At 39.5% G+C, this 19,273-nt stretch overlaps 1 protein-coding gene and 1 pseudogene across 3 annotated transcripts in view; one reads left to right on the top strand and one right to left on the bottom strand.

Annotated features, from left to right (window-relative positions):
* Window positions 1-8,044, top strand: part of LOC114298074 (endoribonuclease Dicer homolog 1-like) — a 47,924-nt gene extending 39,880 nt beyond the window's left edge. For all 3 annotated transcript variants that reach the window (XM_082917303.1, XM_082917304.1, XM_082917305.1), the window contains 4 exons: window positions 5,555-6,475; window positions 6,618-6,782; window positions 6,888-7,258; window positions 7,385-8,044. In XM_082917303.1, the coding sequence (XP_082773429.1) occupies window positions 5,555-6,475; window positions 6,618-6,782; window positions 6,888-7,258; window positions 7,385-7,562 (1,635 nt within the window). In that variant the 3' untranslated portion in view covers window positions 7,563-8,044. The remainder of the gene's footprint in view (window positions 1-5,554; window positions 6,476-6,617; window positions 6,783-6,887; window positions 7,259-7,384) is intronic.
* Window positions 8,045-8,352: 308 nt separating this feature from the next.
* On the bottom strand, window positions 8,353-9,563 carry LOC114298076 (protein LATE ELONGATED HYPOCOTYL-like; annotated as a pseudogene).
* Between the last annotated feature and the right edge of the window lie 9,710 nt (window positions 9,564-19,273).

The following is a 19,273-nucleotide window of genomic DNA, read 5'->3' as shown; positions in this document are numbered from 1 at the left end:
CCGTTTTTGGGATATTTCTATCCCGCTCCCCAATGTCATTTATCCTACACAAAAACCACATCTGTCTGATAATGATCACTTAGGAGAACCAAGTTCTATGGTGCCTAGTCAAGAAGATTCTTGTTTAGGGGGAGAAGTACTACAAAATGATCTAAATCCTGAGCTTCAGGTTTATACTAGGAAGCGATTTCATCTGAGGAATAATGACCCGAATGTCCATCCTAATGACCCGAATGTCCACCCGAGTTCTGGCATCGAAATTTTAGGTAATCCTATTCCTTCTATTTCGGACCTTGATGTACATATAGCAATTAGGAAAGGTGTCCGAAATTGCATTAAACATCCTATTGCAAATTACCTCTCCTATCAAAGACTGTCTAAAAACCATAGAGCTTTCACATATAGGATTTCACACTTGTTTGTTCCAAGGAATATACAGGAAGCATTGGATGATCCGAATTGGAAATTAGCAGTCATGGAGGAGATGAATGCTTTAAGGAGAAGTGGTACTTGGGAGATAGTTGATCTACCCAAAAACAAGAAAACAGTTGGGTGTAAATGGGTGTTTACGATAAAATGTAACGCAGATGGAAGCGTTGAGAGATACAAGGCGAGACTGGTAGCTAAAGGCTTCACTCAAACTTATGGGATCGACTATCAGGAGACGTTTGCTCCTGTTGCTAAAATAAATTCCATCAGAGTACTGTTATCTCTTGCAGTAAATTCAGATTGGCCTCTACATCAACTTGACATTAAAAATGCATTTCTCAATGGTGATCTTGAAGAGGAGGTGTTCATGAGCCTACCGCTGGGATTTGAGCAGAGACTTGGAAGTGACAGAGTATGCAGATTGAACAAGTCATTATACGGACTCAAACAATCACCAAGAGCGTGGTTTGAACGCTTTGGGAAGGCAGTTATCAGTTGTGGCTTCTCGCAGAGTCAAGCAGATCACACAATATTTTATAAACATTCAAAAAACAGTAAAATTGCAATTTTGATTGTTTATGTTGATGACATCATTTTAACTGGTAATGATGAAGCAGAGTTAGCAGCCCTCAAAGAGAAACTCGCAAAAGAATTTCACATTAAGGATCTGGGAGCCCTCAAGTATTTCCTCGGAATGGAATTTGCAAGATCCAAGGAAGGTATATTCGTTAATCAAAGAAAATATGTTCTTGATCTCCTTGGAGAAACAGGTATGCTTGGTTGTAAGATGGCGGAGACTCCGATCGAGCCTAACTTGAAGTTACAAGCTGCTAAGGCTGAAGAAGTCAAAGAGAGAGAACAATATCAGCGACTTGTAGGGAAATTGATTTACTTGTCTCATACGCGGCCTGATATTGCCTTTGCAGTCAGCATGGTAAGTCAGTTCATGCACTCACCAGGGGCAGAGCACTTTGAGGCTGTTTATAAGATCTTAAGATATTTGAAAGGAACTCCAGGGAGAGGCTTACTATTCAAGAAACATGGACATCTTCAAGTTGAAGTATACACAGATGCAGACTGGGCAGGAAGTGTTACAGACAGGAGATCAACATCCGGATACTGCTCCTTTGTAGGTGGGAACCTAGTTACATGGCGGAGTAAAAAACAGAATGTGGTAGCTAGAAGTAGTGCAGAAGCAGAGTTCAGAGCTGTTGCCCATGGAATCTATGAAGTAATGTGGATTAAAAGAATTCTTGAAGAATTAAAGCTTTCTCACCCGACACCTATGAAGGTCTATTGTGACAACAAAGCAGCTATATCTATAGCTCATAATCCAGTTCTACATGATCGCACAAAACTGTAAAAATTTATGTATTATTGATTGATATTTATTGATTTCTATTACAATGATTCATGATTCCTATATATAGAAGAGGGTGAGTGTGTAGTAGGTAAGGAGTAGGTGAAGTGGAGGTGGTAGTGGTGTAGTGGGTTAGGTTTAGTGGAGTAGGTGAGGTGGTAGTGGTGTAGTGGGTTAGGTTTAGTGGAGTAGGTTTAAGTGGGTGAAGTAGGTGGAGAGTAGGTGGTTTTTAACAGCCCCCCGCAAACTCAAGGGGGATAGGAACTAACCAACTTGAGTTTGGAGAGAGTAACAAAACAAGAAAATACATAAAAATAAAAAAGGATAAGAGACACTGTATGGTCGTGTCAGACCATTGGTGAAGACACTGGATGGTGGTGTCATAACGTTGTAGAGGACACTGTATGGGGGTGTCATAACCATGTAGAGGACACTGTATGGTGGTGTCATAACGGTGTAGAGGACACTGGATGGCGGTGCCAGACCGATGTAGAAGACAGTTTATGGGGTCATGTCGGACCGTTGTAGCAGACACTGTGTGGTCGTGTCAGACCGATGTAGAAGACAGTTTATGGGGTCATATCGGACCGATGTAGAAGACAGTTTACGGGGTCATGTCGGACCGTTGTAACAGATACTGTTGTGACAGTTGTTGTGACAGTTTACGGAGTCTTGCTGGACCCTTGTAGAAACTAACCGGAATCAATGTCGGGACAGTTTACAGAGTCTTGTCGGACCCTTTGAAGGAGTGAACCGGAATCAATGTCGGGACAGTTTACTGAGTCTTGTCGGACCCTTGAAGGAGCTAACCGGAACCAATGTCGGGACAGTTTACAGAGTCTTGTCGGACCCTTGAAGGAGCTAACCAGAATCAATGTCGAGACAGTTTACAGAGTCTTGTCGGACCCATGAAGGAGCTAACCGGAATCAATGTCGGGACAGTTTACAGAGTCTTGTCGGACCCCTAAAAAGTCGCACCCTCAAAAGGTGTGCCCAATCTTTCAAAAGGCGTGCCATCAAAAGGCGTGCCCAATCCATAAAAAGACGTGCCATCAAAATGCGTGCCCAATCCATAAAAAGTCGTGCCCGACAGAAAGCGTCGAGCCATCAAAAGGTGAGGCGGAGACGCGGCGAGGCACGTGAGCGACAGAGTGGCGTGTCGGCCGCGTCGTCAGTGTCGATATAAACCAATGCGGAGGCTGTGCTTGAGGCAGAAGCGAAGACAAAAAACCTGAGAAAAAAACTTCTGAAAAACTCTTCATTTTCTGAGAGAGATATTTGTTTTTCTGAGAGATTGCCTCTAAGAGCTGCAAATCTTGAAACACTCCCCTTCCGAACATTATCAGTCTGAAATTGCTATTTCGCTGAAACATTCAGCAACCCAAAAAACATGGCCTCTTCTTCCCGTTCAGCTACCCAGAATATGGCCTCTTCATCCCGTGGTCTACTCACTCTCTTTCCCGACCTCAACGAGTCAACAAGAGAGATAACTGGTGCGGAGGCCCGTGAACCTCAACCAAACACCTCTGGTTTTGCTCCGTTGAACTTTCCGATGCGGTCGGTGGAGCAAAGAATGGCAGTGCAGTCGGATGTGGAGGCCAATCAGTATACATTGAAGTCATGTGTGGAAACCATGACTGCGGTTACAAATTTGTCGAACCGGCTGCAAAGTAGGACAAATGAGGTGCAGCAGTTAAACGCCCAACTGGCTCTGCTCCAACGCATGTATAAGGATGCGCGAGCAGAGTTAAGTGTGCTAAAGGCGGAAAATAAGGAGCTGAAGCGGAAGGCCACCGTGATGTTCCGATTTGGAGGTCCACCGTATGCTGTAGTGGAGGAGCAGGGAGGAGGCAACTTGCTTGGTGGTCTAGGAAGCACGGAGGCAACACCGACAAGGACCACCCAGGACGGAGGTAAGAAGAAAAGACCGGCGGCTGAGTAGAGAAGAAAAATCTCACTGTGGGTGTGGTAGTTTTGTTTTTGTTTGTGTGGGTTTTCTTTTTTTTTTTTTTTTTTTTTTTTTGATGTAAAAGTGTGATCGGGGTTGATCCCCTGATATGAATAAAATGACAAGGTTGTGGAATGTTGTTGGTGTTATTTTGTGGTGTTGTTTTGTTTAATAAGAAAAATAAAATAAAAGGAAATAATGGATAAAGAAAATAGAGAAAAATATTTGTGGATGGAATAAATTAAGAGAAAGGAGAGATATGATTAAAGTGGGTTTGAAAGTGGGAAAAGATGAGAGAGAGGGAGATAGAGTGGGTGCATGATGATGATGTTGGGTCCATGGAGAGAGAGAGAGGGATGTCCAAGAAGCTTGTGCTTTTGATAGTTACACATTACCCAAGCTGTATGTGAAGATGCATGTTACTGTCTTACACTTCTGCAGGCTTGGTATTCTTTGTGGGGCACTTGCAACACGTGACATTGAAAATTGTATTCGAAAATGATGACATCTCCAACATGAAACGTCTTGGAAGCAGCCCAGGCCTTGTAATCAATATTCCCAATGATGGTTCAACCAACGGAGTCTCCAACCTTGTACACTGCTGCCATTGAAACCTTCAAGCCAGCAAACATGGCTACCAACAACAGAGCCACAGCTCTACACCCCACACCCAAATCCATGGCTAAGAGAGAGAGAGCAAATCGGGAAAAAAAACAGCAGTGACGAGCAGAAAAGCAGCGCCAGAAACGCCAACGACGACGACGAGTAAGAGTACAACCACGGATATGTAAGAGGCAAGGTGAACGGCGATAGAGGCTAGACGATGATGCGGGTGCCGCCGCCGACATAGCGGAGGAGGGGTGTAAGAAAATGTTGAAGAAGTCAAGGTATGTGTAGAAAATAAGCGGAATAGGTTGAGGTCCGGCGGGCGGCCAAGGCGAGGTTGCCGCCCGCCGGTGAAGCGAGAAATACTAAGGTCTTAACCTTGCTCTGATACCATGTAAAAATTTATGTATTATTGATTGATATTTATTGATTTCTATTACAATGATTCATGATTCCTATATATAGAAGAGGGTGAGTGTGTAGTAGGTAAGGAGTAGGTGAAGTGGAGGTGGTAGTGGTGTAGTGGGTTAGGTTTAGTGGAGTAGGTGAGGTGGTAGTGGTGTAGTGGGTTAGGTTTAGTGGAGTAGGTTTAAGTGGGTGAAGTAGGTGGAGAGTAGGTGGTTTTTAACAAAAACATATAGAAGTGGATAAACATTTCATCAAGGAGAAAATCAATGCTGGCATAATCTGTATGACCTACCTTCCAACAGGTGAACAATTAGCTGATGTGCTAACGAAGGGACTACACAAGAAGCAATTTGATAAGCTGACTAGCAAGCTGGCTATGGAAGATATCTTCAAACCAGCTTGAGGGGGAGTGCTGGAAATTGTGTTCATGCATATAATATGATAGTGGTGTTGGTGGTAGATAGTGGCATGTATAGAATATGATAGTGGTGTTGGTGGTAGATAGTGGTATGTATAGAATATGATAGTGGTGTTGGTTGTAGATAGTGGCATATATAGAATATGATAGTGGTGTTGGTGGTAGATAGTGGCATGTATATAATATGATAGTGGTAGATAGTGGTAATATATAATATGTAAGTGGCATATAATGGGTTATGATGATGTTTGTAATATCTCCTATATAAGGAGTGTCATTTGGTCTTGTAAGATAAGAAGTTTTGAATATAACAGAAATATATTCCTTCTTCCTCATATTTTCGGAGTTCTTCTTCTTCATATTTTCTAAGTGTTTTCATTTACAGATCTTGGAAGCCTTGACTGCTGCTTCATGCCAGGAGACTTTCTGCTATGAAAGAGCAGAGCTTCTGGGAGATGCTTACCTGAAATGGGTTGTGAGTAGATTTCTTTTTCTTAAATACCCTCAGAAACACGAGGGTCAGCTTACTAGAATGAGACAACAAATGGTGAGTAACATGGTCTTATATCAGTACGCATTGAATAAGGGACTTCAATCATATATCCAAGCAGATCGATTTGCTCCATCCAGATGGGCTGCTCCCGGGGTGCTGCCTGTCTTTGATGAGGACATCAAAGAGACAGGGTCATCCTTATTTGACAATGAAAGAGCCCTTGGTGTGACTGTACCAGGAGGAGCTCAAGGTGCTGATGGGTATGAAGATGATGAAATGGAAGATGGTGAGCTTGAGAGTGATTCGAGTTCTTATCGAGTCCTCTCTAGCAAGACACTAGCAGATGTTGTTGAAGCACTTATCGGAATATATTACGTTGAAGGTGGGAAGAAAGCTGCAAACAATCTCATGAAATGGATTGGGATTCAGATAGATTTTGGTCCTAAAGAGTTAGAGTGCACAACCAGGCCTAGCAATGTTCCAGAAAGCATACTTAGGAGCATCAATTTTGATGCTTTAGAAGGTGCCTTAAACATCAAGTTTGAAGATAGGGGCTTGCTGGTTGAAGCTATTACTCATGCTTCACGCCCATCATCTGGAGTGTCATGTTACCAGAGGCTGGAGTTTGTTGGTGACGCAGTCTTGGATCACCTTATTACAAAGCATTTGTTTTTTACATACACAGATTTGCCTCCTGGCCGCTTGACTGACTTGCGAGCTGCTGCTGTAAACAATGAAAACTTTGCACGGGTTGCTGTTAAACATAAGCTTCACTTGCACCTTCGACATGGGTCAAGTGCCCTTGAAAAACAGGTTTTCTAAATACTTCATCTCATTTATTTATCCAACTCTTTTTATTTATTTATTTATTAGTTCTATTTAATTCTGCATCTATCTCTGCCTGGCCTAACCGTAGTTGTCTTTTTTACTTCTAAACTCATACTGTCATTTTCAGATTCGAGATTTTGTGAAGGATGTTCAGGATGAATTGTCAAAACCAGGGTTTAACTCGTTTGGTTTGGGGGATTGCAAAGCTCCAAAGGTTCTTGGTGACATTGTTGAGTCTATTGCTGGTGCCATCTTTCTGGACAGTGGACGTGATACTGCTGTTGTTTGGAGGGTCACTTCCAGAATTCAAACCTCCTTATATATATATATATAAATAATGTTTTTCTGTTTTTTCCCCTGTACTTTTCCTTTATCTAAATCTTTGGTATGTTTACAGGTCTTCCAACCTTTGCTGCATCCAATGGTTACTCCAGAAACATTACCAATGCATCCAGTGCGGGAACTGCAAGAACGGTGCCAGCAACAGGCCGAAGGACTGGAGTACAAAGCCACTCGAAGTGGAAATTTGGCTACTGTTGAAGTTTTCATCGATGGGGTCCAGGTTGGGATTGCTCAGAATCCACAAAAGAAAATGGCTCAGAAGTTAGCTGCCAGGAATGCCCTTGTTGCTTTGAAAGAAAGGGAAACAGCAGAAGCCAAGGAGAAGGCTAGTGAAGATGGGAAGAGGAAGAATGGCAGCCAGACATTTACTAGACAGACATTGAATGACATATGCTTGCGTAGAAATTGGCCAATGCCCCTGTATCGGTAAAAATAATTTATAATTAAACTTGTTTGTGTGTGTAATAATGGTTAATTTACTTGTTCAACTTTACAGTTGAATGCTTGGGAAACTCTGGATTAACAAACAATTCATTACTTTGTCATCTGTAGGTGTGTAAGTGAGGGTGGCCCTGCCCATGCGAAAAGGTTTACATTTGCTGTACGAGTGAATACTACTGATAGGGGATGGACAGATGAATGTATTGGAGAGCCTATGCCAAGCGTTAAGAAAGCCAAGGATTCTGCAGCAGTTCTTCTCTTAGAACTTCTAAATAAATTGTACCCATGATGATCATAGCAATCCAATGGGGCTAGCTTTATGGGTGCTGTGCCCTGGGGTTAGCTATTCATGCAACTTAATTTTCATCTGTTGGAAAGCCTTTGTGAAATGTCAACAAATCCAAGGACTCTGGCACTTGGAGATAACAGAGAGAAAAAATTGGCAGTGGCACTGGCAGCAGCTCTGTTGGTGGTGTTGTATATTATTCCTCATCAAGGGTTATTATCCTATGCTAGGCAGCATGTTGTCACGTTGTCACGTAACTTTAAAGTTCCTTCTGCTATTGTATGATTTGAGCTAAGCCTATGCCTGTCAATTGGCAAGCTTCAGTAATATAAGCAGCTGTGTTGCATACAAAAGTTCTATGTAGCTAACTCAAGTGAATTGGATGAAATATTGATGCATTGATGTTCCATTGTCTCAGCTTGTTTGTTGCTGACTTATTTTGATTATTTCAAATGGAATCATCGATATAGGGATGGTTTGCTGCAGACTGAGCAAGTGTTAATAGTTTGTTTATTTGCCTACACATTTACTACAAACCAAGTTTTCTTTACTCTCATTTTTATGAGGGAGGGAGAGGGATTTCATTTTCCCATTAGAATAAACATATAAATATTGGGAGAGGCAAAACAAGTCACTTAAATTTCTCATGTCCATTCAAGGGAGTTGTCTCAAGGGCATCTTCATAATTTAAATAGAAGTGAATTACACACACACACCTACCCAACGGGTTTGGTGAGCTTCAGGACTAGATAAATAAATTATAATGGTAAATGTAGAATTATATAGGTTAAAGCTAACACGCAACCAGGGTTTCCAACTTCCCATGCCCGAGCTCCAATGTCAACAATCCTTCCCGATGTGAAAAGCTTTGTGGCAATACTTCTCTAGAGAAGAGTGCCTCAAAGGCTAACCGACCCTACAAGTAAAATGAAACTAAAAGCAACAATGATCAGGAATCTACAATTAGAAAATTCATTCAGAAAAACTGATCTTTTAGTTACCTCTTCAGAGACCTCTTTCCATGAATCATTTGTGTTGCTGGAGCTTCTGCCACGATGATTATTAGAGTTGCCAACTGGGTGGCTTACATCAGGTTCTTTTCTCTCTTCCTTAACTTTCTCATGCTTCTCTAAAGCATTTGTCTATACTTCACTGCTAGAAGGTGTGTTGGAACCACAAGAAGAACGATCCCCCTATTTTCTGCTCTTCATCTTATTTGAATAGTGGAGCTAGGTTACTGCTGCAGCTTTCTCATCAGTTTTTGTTTTTTACCCTCACTTTCCTTAGATCTTGGTGATGATAAAGTAGGTTATTAGAAGTTGAATGTTGTTCCTTGCAGAGCTTCAGAATATTTTGGGTCTAGTTGATTTTGCAATGGTACATTATGAAGAGCATGCTCTCTTTTATCATTGCTGCTTGTTGCAGCAGCAGCAACTAGGCTAGCATCACATGGTGTGTTGGAACCACTGGTTGTCCATGAATTCCTCCCATTTGGTGAAATATGGATTCTTGGTATGGCATATCTGAAGAAATATTGTCAATGCCCATTCCTAGGCTCCCAACTTGAACATGCACAGGAACATGTCTTGGGTAGTCGTGTGTGGCTTCCATATCATTTGACAGCATTTTCCCAAAAATTTTTGGCTGGCTGATTCCAGCTGTTTTCTTGCCTTGAATCAATTTCTCAAGCAAAGGCTTTGACCTCTCGAAGTTTGCAGTGAAACTGTTTGTTTTGCGTCAAGTTTAACTAATTTTTTATTTACTCTGGACTCAACAGTGACATAAGATTCATTTGTTTTATCCTGGGTAAGCACCTCTTTAATCATTGACGTACTCCCTAAAAGTGCATGAATTTCTGAGCGGCATAGGTGTTGGCATGGAATTGTTGTTTGCCGAAGGCAAGTAGGTATAGGGAACTTCTTCGAAAAGAGTAGAAACTTCACAACAATTGTTATCATTGTGGTTTTCTTTTGCATTTCTTGGCTTTTCATCTCCATCCAGTTTGTGATAAAAAAAAAAAAAAATTAAAAATTAAAAAAACCCGTAGGCCTAGTTTGATTAGTAGGATTAATAGTGAATAGATTAACAATCCATGGAATTAATATAAGATTGATTATCCAACTACATTAATTAGTGAGATAAATAATTTTCTCTTGTCCACGTTTGTTTTGCAATAATTATGAAAATATATGATCCCAATTATATGTTTGTTTTGCATTATTAGTTGTAGGATTAAAAAATCATCAATTTTGTTAGGTAGAATATCTATTAGAATCTAATCTGGATAACAAAAAATGCAATCAAACAGTGAAATGTGAGTCCCATGAAGTAATAATCTTAATCTTATGCTATAATCCAACCAATCAAATAAGCCCTTAGTGTTATTGCATGACGTGTGCATATTTTTATTCATATTAAAATGCTTAAAGATGAATTAAGTATCCTTGTCTCATGAAATGCTTTGAAGCATGCTTTGACAAATCCTTGAAACATAGTATAGATAGATTGTTCGTTGAATGTACACTTATATGCTTTGCCATGAAATGACTATATAGTTTTGAATTGTTATATACTTCTTTGATATGAAATGGATTAGGATTTCGCGATACAAGATTAAGAAATTCTCTTTTGAACATAATATGCTCATATATGTTTTCAACTCCTTAATCAAGTAGCTTGATTACTTTGGTCTAATATGCTTGACAATTTCATATGTTATGTGAAAAACTTTATTGATATCATAGTGGACTTAATCAAGATTAATTAAGATAATCATAATTAATTAGTTTCAGCAAGATTAGAGACCTAACCTAACTTATTTAGTGTTAACCTTGATTAATTAAGTTGAGCAAATGATTAATTGGTTAGAGACAAACACACATCTTGCTTAAGAGTGTGCCACTTCCTCCTTAACTTGGGGAGCTTCTATTTCTACACACATATTCCTCTCTGTGCACACACTTCATAAAACTTATTTTCATTACAATTTTATCCCTAACCATAATGGACATCCACACACAATTCAAATAAACACACAAGTTCTCAATACACATCTCACACTACACATTGTTGAAGCTCCACACTCCATGGTCACGCACTCCATTCTTCCATACCTAGTTTGCTAAACCTCCACACTCCATAGTCATCCTTTCAAACCCTTCATTATTAGCTTTCATTCATTAGTTTACACACTAAACACCCTCATTCTTCATTCTTAGCTTTTCACTAGTTTACACACTAAACCTCATCCTCATTCATCATTGTTATGGAAGATTTTCCTTTTGAAAATTCAGATTTTCAGAAGTAGATAACTATTCATGAGAAAGATAGCTAAGAAAAGGTATTTTTTTTTTTTTTGGGTGAATATGAAAGGGAGTTTTGCTATGTAAAAATCATAACACATTTTTATTTTATTTATTTATTTATTTTTTTTTCAGCGTCTTTCGAAAAACTAAGGTCGAAATGTATTAATTTGTTCGATAATCTACTATCAAATTGATTAGTTAATTTCGAAAGTTGTATTCCGAACTAAATTAAAATATTCGACATGTAACTTTCAAACCATGAACAGTAGCAGTTTTTTCAACAGAAGTAGTTTTTTTGACATTGTATTTTCCAAATGAAATAAAAGTTTTGTTTTTTCATTTTATATTCCAAATTTGTACATTTCATATTAAATTTGCAGTTTGAAATAGCAAATTTGTCTTTTTAATGCCATTTCAAATTTGTAATATTATACAAAACTTACAGGAATATGTCTCAAGCCAAGGAAGTGAGGTTCGCATGGATGGTGTGTCGGATTACACTACTCAATTCACAACTAAACATATTTACTCTACGAAATTTGTAATATTATACAAAACTTGCAAGAATATGTCTCAACTCAAGCGTGAGTAAGAACCACTTCCTGGACAGTAAGAGAATCAGGTGAAGGGGCATTCTCCATGGTGTAGACGTCCCCGAACGTCCCGGGAGGGAATCCCGTTTTGTTCATTGGGCTCACTACAGTTCGGACTCAAATGTCACGGTTCTGAATCTAATCCCGCAAAGTGCAATGTGAGACCGATAAATCACCAAAGAGTCTAAATCCGGCAAATCGTTTTGAAAAAAAGATTTTTAGAAAGAAGTGCCAAACATGGACTGCTTTGCCAGATACAGAGTCGCCACCTAAATATTTTATTTTGGAGGAATTTAGGAAACCCTGACTCGTGCCTAAGGCCACGTGTTCGCCATCACCAAAGTTGCCTCGGCTCGGGAACTTGGGTACGATTGGGGAAGGTCACTTCGTGAGCACCCCCGCTCGCCCGATCAAAGATCGGCCTCTACTAACCATGATATCGAGTTTTGAAAACATTATGTGCTCTTATTCCGGTTATTAACCTAGAATTACTATGTGATGCACACAGCATACAAGTATAGACTAGATTGCCTAATTTGGAACAAAGCATCGCATATCCGTTTGTTTTAAAAATGGATTGAAGTTTGGTACTCGCAAGTAGGGTAAAACACGGGTTTCGACGAATTATTCCAATTCAAGCAACCCAACCTTCACCTACAGGCATTCAGGCAGTTACATCACGTAAGCAGATAGCCTCATGGCAAGCATGCTATCATGGCAATACTCACACTCATGCAAGACGCTAAAGCATAAAAGCTTACCTAGTACTTCGAGCCAAAACAAGAAACTAGTTAGGAATCATGCATGATCCTAGTTCATGTTAAGATGGCTAATGCAACACATGCAAAATGCAACTAAAATAGGCTCAGCTATTCTAAGAATGACATGTGAAATGCGGCAACTCGATACACATATTTAAGTTGGAATTGAAATGCTATGCAATTAGTATGATGTGCCGAGCTCGGTGCGTGTAATACGAATGAATGTATGCAAACATGCTAACATAAGGTATGCTAATCGAAACATGACCTAAAACTAACCATCAAAAGCAGGTAAGTAAAAGGGAGAAAGACGTGGGGTTGGAAGACATTCACACATGCACGCATACTTATTACAAATTCGCCCTCTCGACGGAGGGTCCGAAAGAATAATACAAACCAAATAAATAATTAACTACTCTAGCTAATTAATTATTACAGACCCTTAATTAATTAACAAATTAATTACAAAATAAACTAAGTATGAAACTCAAAAGGCCGCCGCAGCTCTGCCTCGAAATGATTGGATGACGCATGCTCAATTTGCCTTGCTCGGAAACCCGTTGCCATGCTTCTGTTGCCTCTGTTTGCACTGTTCTGCACCTTTGAGAATTTTGAAAATCCTAAGGTTGCTTCTGAACCACTCCCTGAGCACTTTGGGATGCCACCGGCCAAGATAAAACACCACCGATCATGTAAAAATGGTCATCGACCAAAAATGGGATCACCGGCTGGATATTGGTAGTCGGCCGGCACTGAAAGTTGCTGACCGGCCATTTCTTCCTGCAGAACACTGGTTTTGCTGCAACAGAGGGCAGACAGTGCATGGCATGGAATTTGCAAGCCAAATGTATGCACGACCACCCTCCCTATCATGCTATGAACTCAAGGGAGTATGGCTCGCGACCCTCGGGCCACCAATCACACATTTCGATGCATGATGGCCAAAGATGTCAAGTGCGCGAATCAATATGAATGAATGCAACAAAACAAATGAATGCTACACACTCTATCATGTTGAATCAAGAGTGTCGGCGACCGAAGATTGAGGTACGTTTCATCACTTGAAGTACGAACGTCCCTCATTCCTCATGTTTGGTTTGACACCCCAAACCAAACATAATGCAATGTATGCATGCCATATACAATGCAAAGCATGTAACCAATGCAATGCAACATGGGAATGTAAGGCAATGTAACATGAGTATGTCAAATACAATGTGATGCAAGCATGTACACAAAACTAAGGTAACAAACATGTCAAATGTAACACAACCTAAGCATGCAATTCAAACTAATGTAACATGATCATGCCAAGTATACAACAATGTTATGTGATGCAACTAGCTAAGCATCATGCAATATACCGAGCACGTAAACATGATAAAATACAAGCATGCAAATATTATGAATGCAAACATGCCCAAATGGACTTAAACCAAAAGGCACCAACATGCGAAACAAACATGTACACATATTGGTCTAAACACTACGCAACAGTGCACAATCCTCAAACATGAGTAAAATGGGACAAACATGAGAGCATGACAATGCAATGAACTCTGAAATCATGTGAAGAATGATGCCAAATCATAAACACAAGTGAAGCATAACATGCCAATGGACTCAATGCTCAAAGCTAGCCAAAGGGCTTACACCATGGCCATATCAACCAAGCCCCAAAGGGCCAAGATGACCCAAAACAGTCCCAAGGCAGACCAAAACAAGGCTAGAACACGCATGGGATGAGGCCAAAACATGCTATAAAGGCGAGCACGAAACAAGACGCATACAAGGCCCAAAAGGGAAAATGCACTACACCTACTACAACCAATCACGGCATGAATTAGGCCAATAAAATCAGAGTTATAATATGTCAAAATAAGCCCCAAAACCCAATGAGAAGGCCTCCTAAAGACCTAATCATGGAGGCACATACAATGGTCCTAACATGGAGCATAAGACAATAACTCTTCAAAGCATTGAAAGGATGGTGAATGCAAGTATACAAGCATGGAGCATGGACTGAAATGGCATGATAAGTGATTCCAAATCACTGAAATAACCCAAATAAAGCATGCTCATGACTCATACACTTAAAGCTAACAAGCTAGGATACATGGTGGCTATACAAAACATGACAAATATGACTGAATCAACACCAAACAGAGCTTAATCATGTCACAACATGACTAAAAGCTTCATGAAGTCAAGTTAAAACATGCAAGTATGATGATCTAAATGCATGACACATGTTATGACAATAGAGGGGATTACAAAGCAATTGCATGATGCAAACAATAGGCCATCGAACCAACATGAAACAGAGGTCTAACATGATAGACTAACACCAAATACCCTCTGAAATGGAGCCAAATAAAGCTATGCAAACAAGCTACCTTTATGAGCCCTAAATGCAAGCAAATGAGTCACAAGGGGAGAGGGGTGTCCCTCCCCTACACAAGACCTCAAAACCACTTCTCCACCACTAAAAATCCTCTGGATTTCAGTGGTGAGAAGGCCAAAACAAAAGGGTTACAAAGCCCAAAGAGGAAGGCACAAAAAGAGACCAAACAAGACCTAAGAGGGGGTGGACGACCCCCAACACAAAAATGACCTTAATGAAACATCTTAAACATGAAAATACAGAATTTTTTTCAGTTATACACTAAGCTCAAAACAATATGCAAATAGGCCTAAAACCTTAAGCAAAAATGGAGAATAAAAGGGTAAGTTCTCACCCTTGAAGAACACTCCAAGAACACCAACTTCAACACATCATTTTGATCAAAAACCAACTCAAAACTCTGAGATCAACCTCTTAAAACCTCAGCAACCAAAGTATAGTGTAACACTAGGTGTCTTAGTGCAAAACTAAGAACAAAAACCCATTTTGAACACTATTACACACACAAATGTAGAGAGAGATGGAGATATAGAGAGAGAGAGTGATATATATCATATATCTCAAAGTTGTTCAACCTCTGGAAAGGGAGGGGAGGCCCTCCTTTTATAGGAATTCAATTCCTAAGCTTCTTGGAGAAGCTAACAAAAGGAAGCAAATCCCTCCATACACGTGTATGGAAGGGGTGTATTGTGGATGCTAGCTGTGACAGCTGGCATAAAATATCTGTCAAAAGTATATGGAAAGGGGTCGGCTGGAAAATATGGCCGATTGACCAACAAAAATGGCTGGCCGGCCGGCCAAAAACATTGCCGACCGACCAAAATATTTGGCCGGTAGCAATAAAACAGGGCCGGTGGCCTCAAGCCAAGGCCGGTGATGTGTGGGGATGTCCAACAAGCCATTCCCTGCCCTTAGAAGCAAAAACAGAAGTGTTTGGTGCACAACCAAGCACAAAACATCTGAAGCGTTACTTAGATGGTATTTTATAGAAGATCCTAGTACAAAAATGGTATTTTATCACCATCTTAGATGGTAAGTTTCCACCATCTTCTGTAAAATACTCACCATCTTCTAGTTCAATTTAAAATAGAAGATGATACAAGCCATTCCTAGTTCAATTATTCAATACATCTAAGTAAGGTGCATCTAAAAAAGTAAAAAAAAAAAAAAAAAATATTCACTAAAAACAAAAACAAAAAAAACACGAAAATCAAAAAATTTAGTTTTCAAAAAACTTAATCCAAAAAACTCAAATCAAACACATTGAATAGTGTTAAAAATAAAGATCTAGATCAGAATTTATTGGATTTTAAAAATTTCAAATAAATTAAAAGGTGAAGGCTTTATATGAATTGTTCGTTATTTTTGTCTGAGTAAATGTGTTTCTATCCAAAAATATTTCTGTATTTTCATTGGGAGACTAGTAGAGAAACTTTTTTTGTCCTTATTTTTCAAAGAAAGTATTGATAGGGATCTACAAAGGGAAAGGGAAAAAAAAAAAAAGGAGCAAATTATCCATAAGTCCTTTTTGAAAAATGTGTGTTAACTTACTTCCAAACCTTTTAGATAGACCCAAAAGTCATGTGCCCATTTATCTTCTCCTCTTTCTTTGCACTTTATTTTTTCTCTTTATCTCTGATATCCGACGACGATCACGACTACGCCTTCTTCTTTTCTTTCTCTTTCTAATCTACAGTCTGTTGGAAGTTATTTCCATTGAATATGTGAAGTCTAAAGACAACATAGCGGATCCATTAACCAAATGGTTAGCAAGAGAGTTAGTTGATAATTCATCCAGGGAAATGAGACTTAAGCCTATTAAATAAGAGTTACCACAACGGTAACCCAACCTAGTTGACTGGAGATTCTAAGATCTAGGTTCAAAGGGACAACTGAGTTGTGTATGACTCAGAAGGATCACTGGAGAGTCAAACTCTTACACATTTCTATGTTGAAATAATGATGTCTGCAACGTTTTAGGGTAAGTAATACTTTTAATGATTCTGATATCTAGGTATATCTAGTGGAGTATGGTAGGATACTCTTCATAAGAATCACCTATATGAGTGTGAACTGGGTCGATTCTATGAGATTTGTGAAGGACTATAATTCTCTAGAGCACTCATGAAAGACCAAGTTGTTCAGGGCCAAAATGAACACAATAGTGAGAACTAAACTGTATTTGGGGATATGCTGTGTGAGTTCTATTGCCTTGGTCTACACAAATGGTTGAACAGTTCAAGACATCACGTTCACTGGTTAGCTAGTAAATCCGATAGCGTCTCACAAGGGAAGGTTCAAAGCCAAAAGCTACATATCCTTTGCAGAACTCTCTGTAATTAGATCATGTTGTTGCATTTTCTCTCCGTCAAATAAAAGTTAATTGTTGGAACAATCTTCTGTGTAAAATAAATAATTTGAAACCAAATCAAACAAATAAAATAAATTACTTACTGAATTTATTTTACCGAACCAAATAAATAATTAAAAGATCAAGTTGAGTGTGTGATACTCTGTCTTTAAGACAGATTTACCCCACTACGGTGCTTACGGATAAATGGCGTCTATCTCCCAAGATACAATGACCTTCACAAATTGTAGTAGCACTTCAAATAATTTGTTCGGCGAACAAAGCCTGTGATCTAAACTCTCTGAATTTTTCCCCAAAATAATATGAAGAATAATTGATGTAAGAGAGCAAAAACAAGGCAACCAAAATGAATTTTCAGAATCCACAAAATGCTGGAACAGATCTGGTATTTATGGACCCGAACAGGTGTTATTTTCAAACTAGAAAAGATTGGTTTTGAAACCAACAGGTGCACTACTATTTGAACAGATAACTGCTAGGCAATTTTTATCTATTTGAAACTGCAGTAGTTACAGATTCTAAAATTGAACAGATCTGGTCACTGTTTAATCTGTAAATTGCTAGGAACTGTTGGGCAGTTCTATAACTGTAAAACAGTTTGAATCTGTTAGGAATTTCGAACTGAATGACATAAAATTTGGACAGAAAATTAAATTCAATTTTGGCACAAAATTAGACCCACAACCTAACCCGGCCAGGCAAGACGGCGGCGACGGCGCGCGCACGCGCGGGTAGACATGCCCGAACGTCCTGAGCTCCACGCGCAAAATGGCGTGAAATCCGTTTTGTTTATTAGCTACTACAGTTCAGACTCAATGTCACGGTTCTGAATCTAATCTTGCAAAGTGCAATGCAAGATTGATAAATCACTAAAGAGTCCAAATCCGACAAATCGTTTTGGAAAATTGATTTTAATAAAGAAGTGCCAAACATGGACTGTTTTGGCAGATACAGAGTTGCCACCTAAATGTTTTTGTTTTGGGAAATTTAGGAAACCCTGACTCGTGCCTAAGGCCACGTGTCCGTCATCACCAAAGTTGCCTCGGCTCGGGAACTTGGGTACGAGAGGGGAAGGTCATGCAATGAGCACCCCCGCTCGCCTGATCAAAGATCAGCCTTTACTAAAATGATATTTTGTTTTTGAAAACAAATGTGTTCTTATTCTGGTTTATTAGCTAGCTTGCTACGTGATGAGCACAGCATACAAGTATAGACTAGATCGCCTAAGTTGGAACAAAACATCTCATGTTTGTTTGAAAATGGTTTGAAGGTGCTACTTGCAAGTAGGCTAAGACGTGGATTTGTCACCCTCAAGTGGGCTTAGAAAACATGATTTTGCCATCTCAAGTGAGCTTAAAACTCACATTTCGATGAATTGTTCCAATTCAAGTAATCCAACCTTCATCCACAGGAATTCAGGCAGTTAAACATATAAACAGTTAGCCTCATGGCAAGCATGCTATCATGGCAATCACTCACACTCATGCAAGATGCTAAAGCATAAACACTTACAGTGTACTCTGAGCCAAAACAAAAGCTAGTTAGTAATCAATGCGTGATCCTAGCTATGTCAAGAATGCCTAAGGCACCACATGCAAAATGCAACTAAGATAGGCTCGGCTATTTTAAGATGGCATGTGAAATGCAATTAGATAACATGTATTCAAATTGGAATTGAAATACAATGCAGTTAGTATGATGCGCCGAGCCCCGTGCATGTAATATGAATGAATGGATGCAAACATGCGAGTATAGGAATGCTAATTGAAACATGACCTAAAACTAACCATCAAAAGCTAATAAGTAAGGGAGAAAGACGTGGGGTTGGAAGACATTCACACACTCACGCACACTTATTACAAAATTCGCCCTCTAGACAGAGGGTCCGAATGAATAATACAAGCTAGCTACGCTAAGCTATTCTAACTAATCTAATAATCTAATTAGACTAATTATTATAACACCAAAACTAATTAACTAACAAGCTAATTAATTATTACAATCCAAATTGAAACAAATAGCTACACTAAGCTAAATGAATATTACAAATCCAATTAAATGAATAAATTACACGAATTAATCATGAATACTGAAATGGCCTCGTGGGCGATGAAGAGATGCATGCTCGGTCGGCTTCGCTTAGAAATCCGTTGCCATGCCTCATGATGCCTCTATTTTGCTCTGTTTTGCACCTCTGAAAAATATGCCAACTTCTGTGATGCATCTGACGTACCTCATGGACATTCTGAGAGGTCATCGGCCAAGAAGGGTGGCCATCGG

The sequence above is a fragment of the Camellia sinensis genome, chromosome 2 (genome assembly GCF_055761805.1).
Source record: "Camellia sinensis isolate YWXY chromosome 2, ASM5576180v1, whole genome shotgun sequence".
Taxonomy (NCBI): domain Eukaryota; kingdom Viridiplantae; phylum Streptophyta; class Magnoliopsida; order Ericales; family Theaceae; genus Camellia; species Camellia sinensis.
The sequence above is the reverse complement of the archived record's forward strand: the minus strand, read 5'-3'. Positions and strand labels throughout refer to the sequence as shown.